Source organism: Martes martes, assembly GCF_963455335.1.
Source record: "Martes martes genome assembly, chromosome: 12".
In the NCBI taxonomy this organism is placed as follows: domain Eukaryota; kingdom Metazoa; phylum Chordata; class Mammalia; order Carnivora; family Mustelidae; genus Martes; species Martes martes.
In genome coordinates this window covers 61,284,970-61,302,720 of record NC_137900.1, presented here as the reverse complement: position 1 = coordinate 61,302,720, position 17,751 = coordinate 61,284,970, and the positions used below count along the sequence as shown (strand labels likewise).

Sequence of the window (17,751 nt, the reverse complement as noted above, 5' to 3'; positions counted from 1 at the left end):
GAAAAAAAAAAACTGAATCAAAATCCGTTAAGCATACAGGACTGAGCTCTACATTTTTTAAAAAGTGCCTCATACAATTCCTTGGGACACTCTCCAAGAAGGATGGAAAGTCAAACTAAAATGAACAAGAAAGGTGCCTGGGTAGCTCAGTCAGTTAACTGTCCTATTCCTTCCTCTCAGGTCACAATCTCAGGGTTGAGAGAATGAGCCCCGCTTCGGTCTCTGCACTGGGCATGGAGCCTGCTTTAGATTTTCTCTCTACTTCTCCCTCTGCCCCTCCCCCCCAATCTGCTTTTTCTTGTTCTCTCTCCAAAATTAAATTAAATTAAAATAGACAAGAAAACACCTGAAGATCCCATAGGAAAATCTCATATGCATTCAAACCAGCAGGGTCTCACCACCAGTCCCCTAGGAATCTTGTGAGCATTAGGCATATGATAACCGCTCCCCCTAGGAGACTAGATGGAACAGTGGAAAAAATACAGGGTGGTGAGTGGAAGGACAGGTGAAATAGGTGAAGGGGGTTAAAGAGTACACTTATCATGATGAGCACTGAGTAATGTATTGCTGAGTCACTATATTGTACACCTGAAATTAATATAACGCCATATGTTAACTAAACTGGAATTAAAACTTCTTTAAAATATTAAAAAAAAAGGGCACCTAGGTGGCTCAGAGGGTTAAGTCTCTGCCTTTGGCTAGGGTCATGATCTCAGGGTCCTGGGATCGAGCAGAGCATTGGACTGTCTGCTCAGCGGTGATCCTGCTTCCCCCTCTCTCTCTCCCTGCCTCTCTGCCTAATTGTGATCTCTGTCAAATAAGTAAATAAAATCTTTTTTAAAAAATGTAAAAAAAAAAAAAAGTCTATTCAAAAAAATTATTATGGAGGGCCTGGGTGGCTCAGTCAAGTCGGTTAAACGGCTGTCTTTAGCTCAGGTCATGATCTCAGGGTCCTGGAATCGAGCCCCTTATAGGGCTCTCTGCTCAGTGGGGAGTCTGCTTCTCCCTCTCCCACTCCCTCTGCCTCTGCCCAACTCGAGCTCACTCTCTCTCCCTCTCTCTCTCTCTCAAATAAATAAATAAAATCTTTAAGAAAATTATTATATAATAAAAAAGAGAGAAAGTAGGGGTACACTCTGTTCAAATGTTGACCTGTAGTTACCAACTATGTGACCCTGAAGAGGCACTTAATTTCTGAGCTTCAATTTCTTCAATTTCTTTATCTTAACTTAATGAAATGAGTAGTGGTATTCATTCCAAAGGATTTTTGTGGACTTAAAGAATTTATTTATTTATTTTTAATTTTTTATATTTATTTATTTGAGAGAGAGAGAGGACAAGTGCCCTGCAGGTGAGTGGGAGGAGCAGAGTGGGGGAGGGAGAGGGAGGAAGTATGTGAAGTAGACTCCTCACTGAGTGCAGAGCTCAGATGCAGGGTTGGGTCCGACTACAGAGAGATCATGATCTAAGTTCAAACCAAGAGTAGGAAACTCAAGCGACTATGCCACCCAGGTGCCCTACGATCTCTGTGGATATAAATGACAATTATAAAAAATATCTTGTATAAGGAACCCTATAGACTGTTGTAGGAATGTAAAATGTTACTGTCACTATGGAAAACGGTATGGCAGTTTCTCAAAAAATTTAAAAATAGAGTTACCAGGGCATCTGGGTGGCTCAGTCAGTTAAGCATCTGACCAGCTCGGGTCATGATCTCAGGGTCCCAGAATTGAGTCCCATGATGGGCTCCCTGTGCAGAGGGAAGTCTGCTTGTCCCTCTCCCTCCCCCCTGTTCTTGCTCTTTTGCTTGCTCTCTCTCTCTCAAACAAAACAATAAAATCTTTAAAAAAAAAAAAAAGATTTTTTTTCCTTTTTAAGGTTGAATAATATACCATTGTGTATATATACCCCATTTTGTTTATTCATTCATCCATGGATGGACCAACTGAGCCACCCAGACCCCCTCAAAAAGGAAAAAGTTCTGACACATGCTACAACATGGATAAGCCCTGAAGACATTATGCTAAGTGAAATAAGTCAGTCATGAAAAGACAAATATTATATGCCCCCACTTTATAAGGTACCTAGAGTAGTCAAATTCACATAGAAAGTAAAAGGGTGGTTGCCAGCAATGGGAGGAGGGATGAATAGAGAGTAATTATTTAATGGATATAGAGTTTCATTTTGCAAAATGGAAAGAGCTCTGGAGATTATTTGCACAACAATATGAACCTGCATAACACTATTGAACTGTACACTTAAAAATGGTTAAAATGCTTTAAGAAAAAAAAAGTGAAGATGGTAAATTTTACGTTACATGTATTTTTACCACAACTGAAAAAGGACCTAGCATGATTCCAAAACTATGTTAAATGGTCAGTGAAAGTTTGTTCCTTTCCCTACAACTCACTGAGAAGGCCACAATATCCCTTTTGTGCTGTATCTGCCAAAAATGCTAACTTGAATCTAACCATAAGGTTCACACAAATTCAAATTAAGAGACTTTCTACAAAACAACGAGCTTCCTCAAAAACATCAAAGTCAAAGATGGAGAAAGGGTAAAGAACTCTTCTAGGTTAAAGAAGACCAAAGAAACATGACAACTAAATGCATTACACGATCCTGCACTCAATCCTGGGCCAGAGGGATAATATAGCTAAGGACATTAGTGGTACGATTAGCAGCATGGGAATATGAATTATGGATTAAATAAGTCGTATCGATGTTAAAGTCCCTGATTTTGAGAACTAAAATATGGGTATAAAAGAGAAGGTCCTCGCTTTTAGGAAATATATGCAGTACATAATGATAAAAGGGTATAAGGTCTAACACTTACTCTCAATTGGTTCAAAAAAGAATACACATATATACAAACATAGAGAATGATCAAGCAAATAGGGAAAAATGTAAATAACTGTGAATATAACTAAACATATACAGAAGTTCCTCGTTCCATATCTGCAACTATTCCTAAGTGTGAAATTATATTCAAATAAAAAGTCACCAAAACAAGTCAGTTCCCGTCTTCTCTTGTTATAAATAAAGTTAATGGACATATGTCAAAGTTTCTCTGACATAACACTAGCTCCAAAAGATATTCCACATAAAAAGGGGACTCCATAGGCAAGGCAAATCAAGACCAGCTGTTCTCTGTGATGTTCCCCAAAGGACAACATTGTACAAGAACATATTAAAGATTTGGAGATGCCCAGGGGCCTCTGGGTGGCTCAATCAGTTAAGCATCTGCCTTTGGCTCATGTAATGATCCCAGAGTCCTGGGATTGGGCCCTACATTTCTTCTCCCTCTCCCTCCACCCCCTCCCCCCTCCCCACTTATTCTCTTTGCTGTCTCTCTCAAAAGTAAAATCTTAAAAATAAAGTAAAATAAAATAAAAGATTTGGAGATGTCCTGAACTGAAGAAAACTGTTCAATCCAGCATTTCCTGAGCTTTTGATAACTAAACCTTGTTTGCCTTATGATATTAATATCAGCAAAATTAGTACTCCAGACACTGGAAAGGGCTGACTAGCTTGTAGTAGCAAATGGTAAGTAAAAAAGCAATTCCCAGGCCTTTTGAGCCTGGGCCTCCTACACAGGACTGCAGGCCTCAGATAGTTGGCTATGAACAAAGTGCAGGTTTTCTCAGAGCTAGCCGGCATCTAGGTAGCTCTGCTCTTGTGGCCTTGTGCTCTTCCTGGCTGGACTAACCACTCTAAACTATGGTACTGTTTAACACAAAAACAACCGCAACAAGGTTGTATCCTTGCTTCATAAGTATACTATGTATTATTATATTCATTGCAAGTTATTCATTTTATGTGTTACTTTATATCTTACTCTCTGAATAAATTGAACCCTTTGATGAACAAGATTATTTCTTACCTTATTGTAATATCCCCAATGCACAATGCCTGGCTCACTTAGAAATCACCAATAAATATATATTGATTATATACTGAGTTAATCAGTGAATGATACCTCTGACCCCAGATAGGATTTGCCTTGTATTAATTCAGGCGCTGCATAAGCAAGACTCCCACAGCATGTCTGCAAATGGTAATCCTTATTACCCTGCCAATAAGAAAAAATGAAAGACTCATTAGTTACAGGCCTTCAAAATCAAAACCTTGATAAACATTCTTTTGGCACAACCAAAGAGAAGCTAGATGAAGGAAGGATTACCCCAAAGAGACTCTGCAGCCAATTCAATACTCTGCCCATACACATGCAAACACATGTAGTCCCCCCTTTTGGGATTTCCAACATCACTGCAACCCAGCATGAACAAAATCCTTTTCCCCTTAGCTCAGTCAAGTCAGGTTCATACTTTCCTAGACGTCCACTCACATACTAATCAGCTTACCAGACACCCAAGCACCCAGTGTCTTTCCACCCCCCAAGTACTCAAAGAAAAGGGGCTATTTTTTTTTCCTGGACCCTAATTCAAATACCAAATCTTTATAAATACAGAAGCTTGGCTTGTCTGAGAGGGGAGAGAGGGACCTGCTGCACAGAAGAGCACCTCAGGAGCCTGTGTTCTAGACCCAGTTCTAACACAAATCACAGCCTGAGCTTCCAGAACTGTGAAAATGAGGGATCTGCCCAACATCCTCTGCTCTCCCACAGAATATCAAGACAGAATGGAAATGATACAACCACCCCATGCTTGTATAGTCTTACAACTTGCAAACGACTTGGGAGATTGCGAAATTTCATTTACAACTGCAACAACATGCCCAGAAGTGAACTCCTCAGCAGAAAGCGGAGGCAATCCTCTCCCAGCCAACCCTGCTTTTTTTAAGATGGTGTCTGCGTGGGTCGAATCTGTGGCAGCCATAAATAAAAGCTAATGGAGTTGGTCACAAACCTTTTCCACTGCCTCCTGTGGAGAACATGACTTAAACCAGTTTATCTGCTTAAAGTATGTTTTATCTTTATATGGCTGCCAATCAAAAAAATGCCTTATAGCATTTGGCTCCCAGACACAAGGCTCCACTGACAATCTCTAAAGAGCCAAGGGAAGGAGAGGAAAATCAGAAAGAATCAAACATTCAGCTGAAGGGGCAAAATCTGCTTCCCTTTGCATTTAGCTCATTCTGACGGGGGCAGGAAATAATCATGGGACCGCAAAGGGCTGAGACAGGTCTGCGATTTCAACATTCTTAATGAGTGTAGACAGCTCATTTTAGAGACCGTGAGTGCCATCATTAGAGAACTCAGGAGGAAGCCTCCAACAGGCAGCCACACAGGAGCTCTGCAGATAGCACAGCTAGGAAGTTCAAAGTCACTTCAAAGAGAAGATACACTGGAGAACACCAGTATTTAACTGTGGAGTGCAAATTAAGGAAACATATAACAGGATAAATTTAAAAGTGCATATGGACTTCTTTCTTCTTCTTTTATTAAAAAAGGGGACTGTCTCTCAAAATGTAACTGTTAGTTATAAAACCACTTGGATTAAAAAAAAAAGACCTGTACTAAATTCCCAAAACTCCTATTTAAATGAACAAAAGCATCATCTAGTGGCAACATACTCAAACTGCAAAACATCATCAATTCAGAATTCACGTTGTAATGACCTTATGTCACCTCGGCACTGCAAATTCAGAGCATACCCATTGGGTCTTCAGGTGGACCAACCCCGCACCGAGAGCAGTGGTTCTCAACCTTGGCTACATATTAGAATCATCTAGAGAACATCTAAAAGGGATGAAATTTAACATTCTTAATGGATGCAGCCAGGCTCAATAAAAGCTAAGAGTCCCTGCAAGATAACATACTAAGAGGTGCATATACAAAGGAAATAAATGCATTTTGATTTCTGTACTTACCTTGGGTTTCGCACAGAGACCAAAGTCAATCAGCTTTACTTTATGATATTCATCAAACAACAAATTTTCCTGGAAAAACAAAGATATTTTCATTAACCGTGTATTGACTTCCTTATATCACATCCTACCTCTAGCCATTTCTAAAAACAATTTTTAAATATATATGCTTTTCTTTCACATATAAGACATTTATTTCCAGAGTATTTCCCATAGTAGGCTTTTAAAAAATAGAAAGGAAATTTAGGTGTTCTGGGGGAACTTATGCAAGGACTGACAGATTTTAGGGGGAGAAACACTTTACATATCTATAATATATATATTCAGGACAAAAGCAAACACTATTAAAAGTATAAAAACAGGGGGTGCCTGGGTGGCTCAGTGGGTTAAAGCCTCTGTCTTTGGCTCAAGTCATGATCCCAGGGTCCTGAGATCGCGAGCCCCACATCGGGCTCTCTGCTCAGCAGGGAGCCTGCTTCCCTTCCTCTCTCTCTGCCTACTTGTGATCTCTGTCTGTGAAATGAATAAATAAAATCTTTTTTTTTAAAAAAGTATAAAAACAAACAAAAAGATGCAAACGCAATATATTTTGGTTGGAATTTCAGAGTTTTTTTTTTCTTCTTTCTCCTTTACTTCAAGAGTTATAAATACTTTTGAAGCAGGATATATTGCTGCACTTGTGGTTTTTTGTTTTGCAGTTAATGAACTTGAGAGTCTGGACAACTGGGGATCATCTATGTAGCCTTCTCATTCTTTTGTTTCTTCTTTGATGAATAAAGGTTTTCCTAGAGTTTGGCCAACAAGATTATAGACTTCTTGAGCTTTGCACCACACATTCACAACAAGACAGCCTTGCCATCTGAGATTCTCAACAGAACTTGGAGTATAACAGAACTGGAGTTGGCTGATGACAGCAGAGCTACCTAGCTTTTCAATAAGAAAGTTACACATATTTTGCATTTTTCCAAATTCAGGAAATGTAATGCAGACCTCTGCTTCCGTATGATAAGCATTTCTTCTAAAACCCTTTGTCACAGTTACATTTCTGCCTGCAGACCCTGCCGCTAGAGGTTCTGTGTGATGTAGTCCAGGCAGCGGCAAAACCAATAAATAAGATTTAAGATTGTTTATATTAAACAGCCTGGGAACAACAGAACGAAAATCATTAAAAAAGAATGAAATGAAATGAAAAGAAGTATAGAAGGGGAAAGAGGAGGAATGTTGATAATGATCCTGCTTCCCCTCAAGACACTTTAACGTAAACCATTTTCTCCTTGGTGCTCTGAAGTTCAACTACAAGCAAACACAGTGTGTGCCAAACCAAAAGAATGAACTCAAATCAAAGGACTGGGTATAAACAGAGGGAAAGGATAGTAGCATTGCCATATTTTACCAACCAATTCTAGGTCCCTGACCCTAATATCAAGTAACATAAAATCCACGTTTACCATCATTCATATTAGTCAGAACCTGCAGACTTAAGAGTATTTACATTTTTATTCTGTTTCTGAAAATTAGAGTCTCTTCATTCCATTGAACTGTTCCCTTCTGATGCAAAATGGAATTAAAATTAAAAGAAGATGGGGTTAGGAAAAGAGTACTAAAGGGGAAAATATTCAATGACAATATTCTTGAAGAAAATACTCAAAACTCCTCTTTCCAAGAGATAAAATCCTGAGGTTTATATTCCCCAGCTGATTACAAAGACATTCATAACATTGCCCACAACGAACAAATATATAGAATGCCAATAATCAAGTACATCCAAAAAAGCCTACCAGCACAAAAAAGGAAAAAAGGGAAAAAAAAAAAGTACTCACATTATGAGTAGAAGAAAAAAAGAAGCCAAGATAGATTATAAACAGAAAGAACACTTGGAAAACTAGTAACTACCAGTAAATGGTGTTGGACTCTCAACACTGAGAGCATGTATGACAGTCACTTACTGGTTTGAGGTCCCTATGAGCATAGCCCTGGCTGTGCACATAAGCGACCGCAGAAACTATCTGACGGAAGACAACTCGGGTCTCCTCCTCGGACAGGCGATCCTGGGAAATTATGTAGTCAAACAGCTCTCCTCCAGGGCAGTACTTCAGTAACGACAGAGACACACAGATATTGTTATTACCTAGAAAAATCACTTCAGGGGAATTAAAATAAAAAATTATACTTAACTCAAAGATATTATTAAATTCAACTTAAAGGGAAGGAAAACACATGAGGCATATTAAAAAATATCCTCTGGGATCAAACAAGTTAATAATTACTCCAGGAAAGAGATCAATAGCTAATGGACTCAAGCAGTTTTATGACCAGTAAGTAGAAGCAGAACCAACGAACATGGATTTTTTTTTTAAAGATTTATTTATTCGAGAGAGTGAGAGCACAAACGTGGAAGAGAGAGAATCTCCAGCAGATTCCCCTGCTAAATGCAGTGCCCAATGCAGGGCTCCATCCAGAGACCCTGAGATCATGACCTGAGCCGAAACCAAGAATCAGACATTCAACTAACTGAGACACCCAGGTGCCCCAACGCCTATGAATTTTAAGTCCATTCAGGGTTTTATAGTTCTATAGCAGAGTACTAAAACCCATTCTCATCTTTTAAAATTTATTCATTTTATTTTTTAAGAGAGAGAGTGTGCAAATGGAGGGAGGGACAGAGAGGGAGAGAGAGAGAGAATCCTTAAGCAGACTCCCTGCAGAATGCAGAGCCTGATGTAGGGCTCCTCCCAGGACCCCAAAATCAGGACCTGAGCAGAAATCAAGAGTCAGTTGCTTAACCAACCGAGCCACCCAAGTGCCCCAACATTATGAATTTTAAAATGTGCTTTTGAGGGGCACCTGGGTGGCTCAGTGGGTTAAAGCCTCTGCCTTTGGCTCAGGTCATGATCTCGGGGTCCTGGGATCGAGCCCTGCATCAGGCTCTCTGCTCAGTGGGGAGCCTGCTTCCCCCTCTCTCTCTGTCTGCCTCTCTGCCTATTGTGATCTCTCTCTGTCAAGTGAATAAATAAAATCTTTAAAACAAAAAAAATGTGCTTTTGAAATAGAGCTAATCTATGAAAATGATATGCAGTTACAAATTATTTGGCTAAGACTAAAGAAAATGAAACAAGAGATGAATGATGCAAGTTCTAAAGACTTTACATTTCAGGCCCAAAAGGGCAGTTAAAATTTGAGTCTGATTCATATGACACAGGTATTGAAACCCACCTATAGGCTGTGAGTTGAACTATGTCTCCCAAAAAGATACGTGCAAGTCCTAACATCTGGTACCAATAAACATAACCTTACTAAGTTTTGTAGATGTAATCAAGTCCCAGTGAAGTCCTACTAGATCAGGGTGAACCCTAATCCAATGACTGTGTTGTTACATGTAGAGGGAAATTTGGACAAAGACACAGACACACAGATAAGAAAATGCCATTTAGAGACAGAGGCAGAGATTGGAGTGGTACAAGCTAAGGAGGAATGCCAGAGATTGTCAGTAACCATCAGAAACTAGGTAAGAAGCACAGAACAGATTGTCCAGAAGAAACCGACCTTACCCACACCTTGATTTCAGACTTCCAGCTTCTAGAACTGTGAGGCAATAAATTTCTGTCATTTTAAACCACCAACTTTGTGGTGGTTTACTATGGCAGCCCTAGACCAATATGCCATATAAAAACTGAAATGGATCCTTCCCTCTAGAAACAAATTCTAACATGTTCCGTTCATTCATCCTAACCCCATCAGGAGTATATTAGAAACTGTAAACTTACAATGAATCTCCAACTTATTATATATGTTTACTTAATCTAAATTGTTATAGACAGGGCGCCTGGGTGGCTCAGTCGGTTAAGCGTCTGCCTTTGGCTCAAGTCATGATCCCGGAGTCCTGGGATGGAGTCCCACATCGGGCTCCCTGCTTGGCAGGGAGTCTGCTTCTCCCTCTGCCCTTCACCCTGCTTGTGCTCTCTCTTGCTCACTCTCTCTCAAATAAATAAATTTTTAAAATCTTTAAACAATAAATAAATAAATAGTTACAGACAGAACTCAAACAGGTAAGCTGCTTAACATTTATTTTAATCTTTTAGGTGAAACACACTTTTCCCTTAACTATGGACAAAGTGAATGAAAATGGTCTGAATATTTGATTTCCCTCCACAATTGGTATGTCAAAATCCTAACGCCCAAAAGATGATGGTTCTAAGAGATGAGCCTTTGGGAAGTGATTAGGACATGAGGGTGGAGCCCTCATGAATGGAATTAATTCTCTTATGAATGAGATTCCAGAGAGATCCCGTGGCCCCTCTACTGTTAAGGACATAGTAAGAAGGCACCAGCCTAGAATCAGGAAGAGGGCCATCACCTGATCATGCCAGCACCTTGATCTTGGAATTGCCAGCCTCCAGAACTCTGAGAAACAAACTACCCAGACTGTGCTATCTGTTATAGCAGCCCAAACAGACTAAGACAGTGATCAAATACCTTTAGGTCTCTAGATCACACTACTAACCTCAAGAACCATAAATATTTTGTTGGCTGTCTCTAACACATGGTAGAGTTGACATATATGCTGATGTCTCAGGTTCTTCAAGGCCTCAATCTCCGTTTTGACCCGGGGCAAATCATTCTGAGACAAAACATATTACATGAGCAATAAACCTATTTGGGAAGTACACCAAGCATTAATATCAACAGCTTTAATATTAAAAAAAAAAATCAACAGCTTTAATACTGAGTAGCAAAAGCAACCAACAGCCTCAAAACAAACTGTTCAAAAGCACAGAAAAATATAACAAAAATTATTTATATGTATACACACACACAAACACACACACACAAAGCATTGAGGGTTTTATGAAAGACTAGTTTGATGTGGGTCAATAGTACAACATCCAGAAAAATAAAAACAATCTCAGACTCCGTTAGAAGGTTAGCATTCCGAACAAGGAAAATAACAGAGACCTGCCTGTGCTACCATTTTCAGTCTTAGTAGTGTTCCTTAAGAAGCCTGTTGAGCTAAAAACTGGTGATGTAGGTGAAAGACACACAGGTCTTCACTATCTCAATTGTCCACCGTTTCTATGGGCTTAAAATTTTTCAAAACAAAAAGTTAGTTGGAAAGAGGAAGAGCTAACCTGAAAAAATTGCCAACTCCATATTAAAGATAGAAATCTTTCGTAGATATCTTTCGTAGATATCGAAATATTTCGTAGATATCTACGAAATATCAAGTAAAGCTTTATTGCAAAAAGAGGCTCAATTTAATGTCCCGTGGTTAAACATCCAATTATGTGGGACCATACAGGTCTTGACCAGGATCAACTGTAACTTTATTTCAAAATGACAATCCAGGGGCACCTAGGTGGCTCAGTGGGTTAAAGCCTCTGCCTTCAGCTCAGGTCGTGCTCTCAGGGTCCTGGGATCGGGCCCCGCCTGGGGCTCTCTGCTCCACGGAGAGCCTGCTTCCTCCTCTCTCTCTGCCTGCCTCTCTGCCTACTTGTGATCTCTGTCTGTCAAATCTAAAAAAAAACCAAAACCTTCAAAATGACAATCCTTTCTTCTTTTTTGGGAGGAGTGGAAGTCTGATGACTAAAACCCTAGGGTAACAAAAACATTATTAAAGTCCTAGGAAGTAATTAAAACAAGCATGAGAACAACAAAAAATACAAAAACAAGTTTAGAAATAATGAATTCACATCATTATATTGATGCCTTATTTTTTTTTAAGATTTTATTTATTTATTTGACAGAGAGAGAGACAGCGAGAGAGGGAACACAAGCAGGGGGAGTAGGAGAGGGAGAAGCAGGCTTCCCACTGAGAAAGGAGCCTGCCGTGGGGTTTGATCCCAAGACCCTTGGATCACGACCTGACCGAAGATAGATGCTTAACAACTGAGCCACTCAGGCACCCCCATATTGATGCTTTAGAATAAATTTTGAGTTATCAGTGTGGTAACACATTTTGTAACAAACAGTTCACATTCTGTTTCTATTAAACAGTTAAACAGCACTACTATTTGTAGTGTTCACATGAATAAAGCATACTGATGTTATAACTGAAGTTTAAATTGCTTAAGGGAATTAAATTAATCAGATTTGTAATCAATACCTTAAATGCTCAAGAAAAATAGTTTTTGTTTTTTAAAGATTTTATTTATTTATTTGACAGAGAGAAAGCAAGAGAGGGAACACAAGCAGGGAACCCAATGTGGGGCTCGATCCCAGACCCCTGGGATCATGACCTGAGTCGAAGGCGGTCACTTAATGACTGAGCCACCCAGGCACCCCAAGAAAAATAGTTCTTAATGTCTTTTTATTAGTTTAATAAATACAATACTGAACAATGAAAAACAAAAATACTGAAGGAGAACCTGAATTGTTAGTTGATAGATTACTAAAAATAGGTTCTGATTAGGTCACAGTATGATTTTGGCATTTATTTTGGAAGGAATTCAAAGAATTGACTGACACTGCCATAATAAAACTCCTCACATTTCGTCTGACTTATTTACGTATGCTAATCAGCACATAGTCTTAAAATAAAAAATAAGAAAAATAAATAAGGTAATAATTGATGTTAAATTCTGTCTCATTTCGACAATAAGGGAGACCAAAAGAAGTTCAATGTATCTAATTTTAAAATGTATTTTCAGTAAGTTGTTATTTTTTATGTTTGATAATTATCAACATTTATAAAATATGCTCTTTTACTCTGTTATACAATGCTAATAATTATAACGTTAACTTAATCCACAAGAAAAAATGTTTTTAACACTCAGAGATTTTTGGTTAGACAGAAAAATGATTTTTTTAATGTTTTCTAATTCATCTTCAAAAAAAGAAACGGCCACAGATCCATACTATGGGACTAGTGAATTCCCAACAGAAGGAGACCAGAACAAAGAAAAACAAAGAAACAAAACCGTATGAGGGATGGTAAAAGAATTAGAAACAAAAGACCATTCAGGGTGACTTCAAACACTAGAAAGGGTATAACAGAACCAAAAAGACCATCAAAAGAGAAACGTCTTTCCTTTATATAAAAACAAAAAACTTTAGGTACATTAAAACCAAGACCACATATTGATTGAATGGGCTGCTTTAGGAGGTAATGAGCAGCTCAATCCTGGAAGCATCCATGTAGAAGAGAAAGAGGCTGATTACAAAATGATTTCATGAGATAACTTCTACGGTCACTTTGAATAAAATTCTAGGACTAAGATCTACCGACAGCAAGAAGGGATCAACATTTAGTTAGAGTGTCATGGGGAGATGTTAATACCCAGAAATACATGTAAGACTGCAGGAGAATGGATCCTTCAGACTTCAGATGTGTAACACTGCCCAGCATTAAAATTAAATTGCCTTCCCACATATTACTTTTTAAAACCAGAGATTTATATATAACTGGCAATTTAAAAAACAAGTCAAAAAAAGAAAAGTTATAGAAAGACAAAAGTAGTAACCAGAACATTCAAGCACATTCAGATTTTAATTTACAAAACTGATCTATACATATTTTTAAAATAATTTTAAACTTACCCCTAGTGCATTTTTATCCATGATTTTTATAGCTACCATTTCTCCGGTGAGGATATGGCAGGCAAGTTTGACCTTTGCAAAGCCACCTAAGTAGAGGAAAACATATTATGAAAAGATAAGCCAGAGTAACCTAAAATCATCATCAGAGCAACCTGAAGATTCAGGCACAAATACCTTTCCACATGCTTTTATTTTATTTTATTTTTTATTTATTTATTTTTTTAAAGATTTTATTTATTTATTTGACAGACAGAGATCACAAACAGGCAGAGAGGCAGGCAGAGAGAGAGGGAGAAGCAGGCCCCCCGCTGAGCAGAGAGCCCGATGCGGGGCTCGATCCCAGGACCCCGAGATCACAACCTCAGCCGAAGGCAGAGGCTTTAACCCACTGAGCCACCCAGGCGCCCCTATTTTTTTTTTTTTTTAAGATTTTATTTTTAAGTAATCTCTATACCCAGTGAGGGGCTCAAACTCACAACCCCAAGATCAAGAGTTGTACGCTCCAACTGAGCCAGCCAGGCACCCCTCCATATGCTTTAAAAAGGCTCTGTCAATCCATTTTTTCCTGGAAGTTTGTGGGCTCTTTCTTTCTGTAGCTTCCAAAGTGCCAGCCATGATCCTAACCTCTTCTCATCCAATGCCTAGCTGTAGATTTTTTTTTTACCATGATAGTGTCTTTAACTTTAGGTTGAAGAAAATAGGAAACAGAATTCACTGTTTAGAAATTTGCTTTATAATTAACACTGCAATTAAATTTGCTTTGTAATTAACACTAATAATCCACTATACTATAACACTAATAATATTGTCATAATTAACAATAAAGGACACAATATAAAGTTGCTGAGACAAAAGACAACAGGAAACATCCTCTCAGTTTTAAAACGGGATCAAAAGCAGGATATTATGTTTCAAAATTGGATCAAAAGCTGTATAAATGTCTACACATCAGTATCTAAAAGAAATTGCCAACTCAGGGCACCTGGGTGGCTCAGTCAGTTAAGCATCTGCTCAGGTCATGATCCCAGGGTCCTAGGATTAAGTCACACATTGGGCTCCCTGCTCAGCGGGGAGCCTGCTTCTCCCTCTCTCTCAGCCCCTCCCCCCACTTGTGCACTCTCTCAAATAAATAATAAAATCTTTAAAAAAAAAAAAGAAAGAAAGAAAGAAATTGCCAATATATCACTTCTAAAAAGAAGCTCCTGGTGGTTCCTCTCATGGTCTTCCCCTTTTCAATAAATGAAAACTCAATATTTTCCAAAATATACTCAATATCCAATTTCCAATATACTCAATATCCAGCCCATCAACAAATCCCATTGGCTCTGCCTTCAAAACACCTTGGGGGAGAAGAGGCAGGTACTGACTGGAAACTTTCTGTCTTGATCTAAACAGGGAACACAGAGGTGGATGGGTACATAAAACTCCAGCAAGACTAGTGTACTTTGCATATTTTATTGCATTGTTTCTCAATAAATTAAACTACACAGACACACACGTACAGAATCCCACCCTTTCACTGCCTTCACTGCTATCATCCTCATTCAAGTCACCATCATCTCCAGCATCACTCACCTGAATTATTGCAATAAACTCGTAACATCTCTCTGCTTCTGCCCCACCTTTCCCAGCCCAAGCATTTCACAACCAAGCAGCCAGAGTGACCCTTAAAAATATAAGTCAGGGGTGCCTGGGTGGCTCAGTGGGTTAAGCCTCTGCCTTTGGCTCAGGTCATGATCTCAGGGTCCTGGGATCAAGCCCCGCATCCGGCTCTCTGCTCAGCAGGGAGCCTGTTTCCCCCCTCCGTCTGCCTGCCTCTCTGCCTACTTGTGATTTCTGTCAAATAAATAAATAAATAAATAAAATCTTTAACAAAAAAAAAAAAAAGAAAAAGAAAAGAAAAGTCAGATAGATCACTCCTCAGCTCAAAACTCTCCAGTGACTTCTCTTCTAAATAAAAGGACCTACAAGGCTTCTCCCACTACTCTCCTCTCTCTTGCTCTACTTTTCCTTTCTAAAGTATGTTGAAGAATTTTCAAATTCTTTAATTTTAAAATCAAACCGAAAAGCTGATGACTGCCCAAATGTACTATATTCCCAAACAGTTGATCTAGGGGTACCTGGGTGGCTCAATGGGTTAAAGCCTCTGCCTTCAGCTCAGGTCATGATCCCAGAGTGGTGGGATCGAGCCCTGTGTCAGGCTCTCTGCTCAGCAGGGAGCCTGCTTCCCCCTCCCTCTCTCTCTGCCTGCCTCTCTGCCTACTTGTGTTCTCTGTCAAATAAAAAAATAAAATCTTTTTAAAAAATTAAGAAAAAAAAATAGCTGATCTGTCCTCTGCCTCCAAGGGAAAAGAAAAAAACAAAACAATTACCTGTTCCAATAGTTTCATATAATTCATAGTATTTGAGAAGTTCATCATAATCTTTCATACTCCTCCTGGAGGTGTACACAAAATTACAAAATGAACCTGTAAGACAGAAATAATACACGATCAAAACAGGAACTACTATGAGATTATCTCCTCCACTCTTGTAAGTGCACATATAAATACGTCATAGGCAAATAAATTATACCAGAAAAAACTGATTAGCCATATGGTTTAAAAAAAAAAAACAAAAACTGGATTCCTATCTCATACCATATATAAAAATCAACTTCAGATCAAGGAAAGATTTATATATGAAAGATAAACTTTAAAAAAATTTTAAAGAATATCATGTGATATCAGGATAAAAGAGAATCTTTTAAATAGATACAGGAAGTACTAATCATAAACAAATAATACATTAAACATTAAAATTCAGAACTTTTGCATGTCTAAAGATAGGCTTAAAAAAAAGAAAACCAGCAGTGCCTGGGTTGCTCAGTGGGTTAAGCCTCTGCCTTCAGCTCAGGTCATGATCCCAGGGTCCTGGGATCGAGGCACGCATTGGGCTCTCTGCTCAGCGGGGAGCCTGCTTCTCTCTCTCTCTGCCTCCCTCTCTGCCTACTTGTGATCTCTGTCTGTCAAATAAATAAATAAAAATCTTTAAAAACAAAAAAAAGAAAACCATAAATGTGAGAAAATACTTCTAACACTTATAAACAATGGACTTTTATCCAGAATATACTATATACAATATAGAAAGACAACCCAAAAGAAAAAAGAAGCAAATGAAATAAAAAGGCATTTCATAAAGAAACACAAATGACCAATAAAAATATGAAAAAATGCTCAGTTTTATTAGTCACAGGGGTGACAGGGATTCCAATTACATACAATTTTAAGAAACATAATGAGATACATATTTTATTACTAACATATTACTATGTTCCACAATTTATATGTGTTACATATACAGTTGATCCTTGAAAAATACAGGTGTTAGGGGCACAGATTCCCCTGCACAGTCAAAAATTCACACACAACTTTTGACTCACCCAAAACTTGACTACTATAGCCTACTGTTGACAGGAAGCCTTATTAATAACACAGTCAATTAACACATCTTTTGTATTTCATATGTATTATATATTAAATTCTTACAATCAAGTAAGATAGAGAAAAGAAAATGTTATTAAGAAAATTATAAGGAGGGGTGCCTGGGTGGCTCAGTGGGTTAAAGCCTCTGCCTTTGGCTCAGGTCATGATCTCAGGGTCCTAGGATCAAGCCCCACGTTGGGCTCTCTGCTCAGCAGGGAGCCTGCTTCCCTTCCTCTCTCTCTCTGCCTGCCTCTCTGCCTGCTTGTGATCTCTGTCTGTCAAATAAATAAATAAAATCTTAAAAAAAAAAAAAAAAGAAAAAATCATAAGGAAGAGAGGTGCCTAGGTGGCTCAGTCGGTAAAGTATCTGACTCTTGATTTCAGCTCAGGTCATGATCTCAGTCAGGGTCCTGGGATCACGCCCCACACCAGGCTCTATGCTCAGCAGGGAGTCTGCTTGAGGATTCTCCCTCTCCCACTACCCTCCCAGCTTGTGTGGGCCTTCTTTCTCTCTCTAATAAATAAATAAATCTTTTTTTTTTAAGATTTTATTTATTTAGTTGACATAGGGAGACATAGCAAGAGAGGGAACACAAGCAGGGGGAGTGGGAAAGGGAGAAACAGGCCTCCTGCTGAGCAGGGAACCTGATGTGGGGCTCAATCCCAGGACCCTGGGATCATGACCTGAGTCAAAGGCAGATGCTTAACAACTGAGCCACCCAGGTGCCCCAATAAATAAATCTTTTTTTAAAAAAAGAAAATTATAAGGAAAATACATTTATAGTACTGCACCATATTTATTAAAAAAAAAAAAATCTATGTAGGGACACCTCAGTGGCTCAGCTGATTAAGTGTCTGACCCTCAGTTTTGGCTCAGGTCATGATCCCAGGGTCCTAGGATCGAGTCCCCCATCGAGCTGCTTGC

General features: G+C 38.8%; 1 protein-coding gene and 1 pseudogene across 2 annotated transcripts in view; both read right to left on the bottom strand.

The window, feature by feature from the left end:
* Positions 1–17,751, bottom strand: part of MELK (maternal embryonic leucine zipper kinase) — a 94,084-nt gene that overhangs the window by 68,163 nt on the left and 8,170 nt on the right. The window contains exons 2-7 of the mRNA XM_080820278.1: positions 15,735–15,830; positions 13,363–13,448; positions 10,331–10,447; positions 7,776–7,919; positions 5,833–5,901; positions 3,980–4,072 (exon numbers count right to left, since the gene is read on the bottom strand). Of these exons, the coding sequence (XP_080676404.1) occupies positions 3,980–4,072; positions 5,833–5,901; positions 7,776–7,919; positions 10,331–10,447; positions 13,363–13,448; positions 15,735–15,792 (567 nt within the window). The 5' untranslated portion in view covers positions 15,793–15,830. The remainder of the gene's footprint in view (positions 1–3,979; positions 4,073–5,832; positions 5,902–7,775; positions 7,920–10,330; positions 10,448–13,362; positions 13,449–15,734; positions 15,831–17,751) is intronic.
* LOC308352954 (interleukin-1 receptor-associated kinase 1-binding protein 1-like) lies at positions 6,373–6,929 on the bottom strand (annotated as a pseudogene). The gene has a single exon. The product of its transcript is annotated as an interleukin-1 receptor-associated kinase 1-binding protein 1-like (transcript).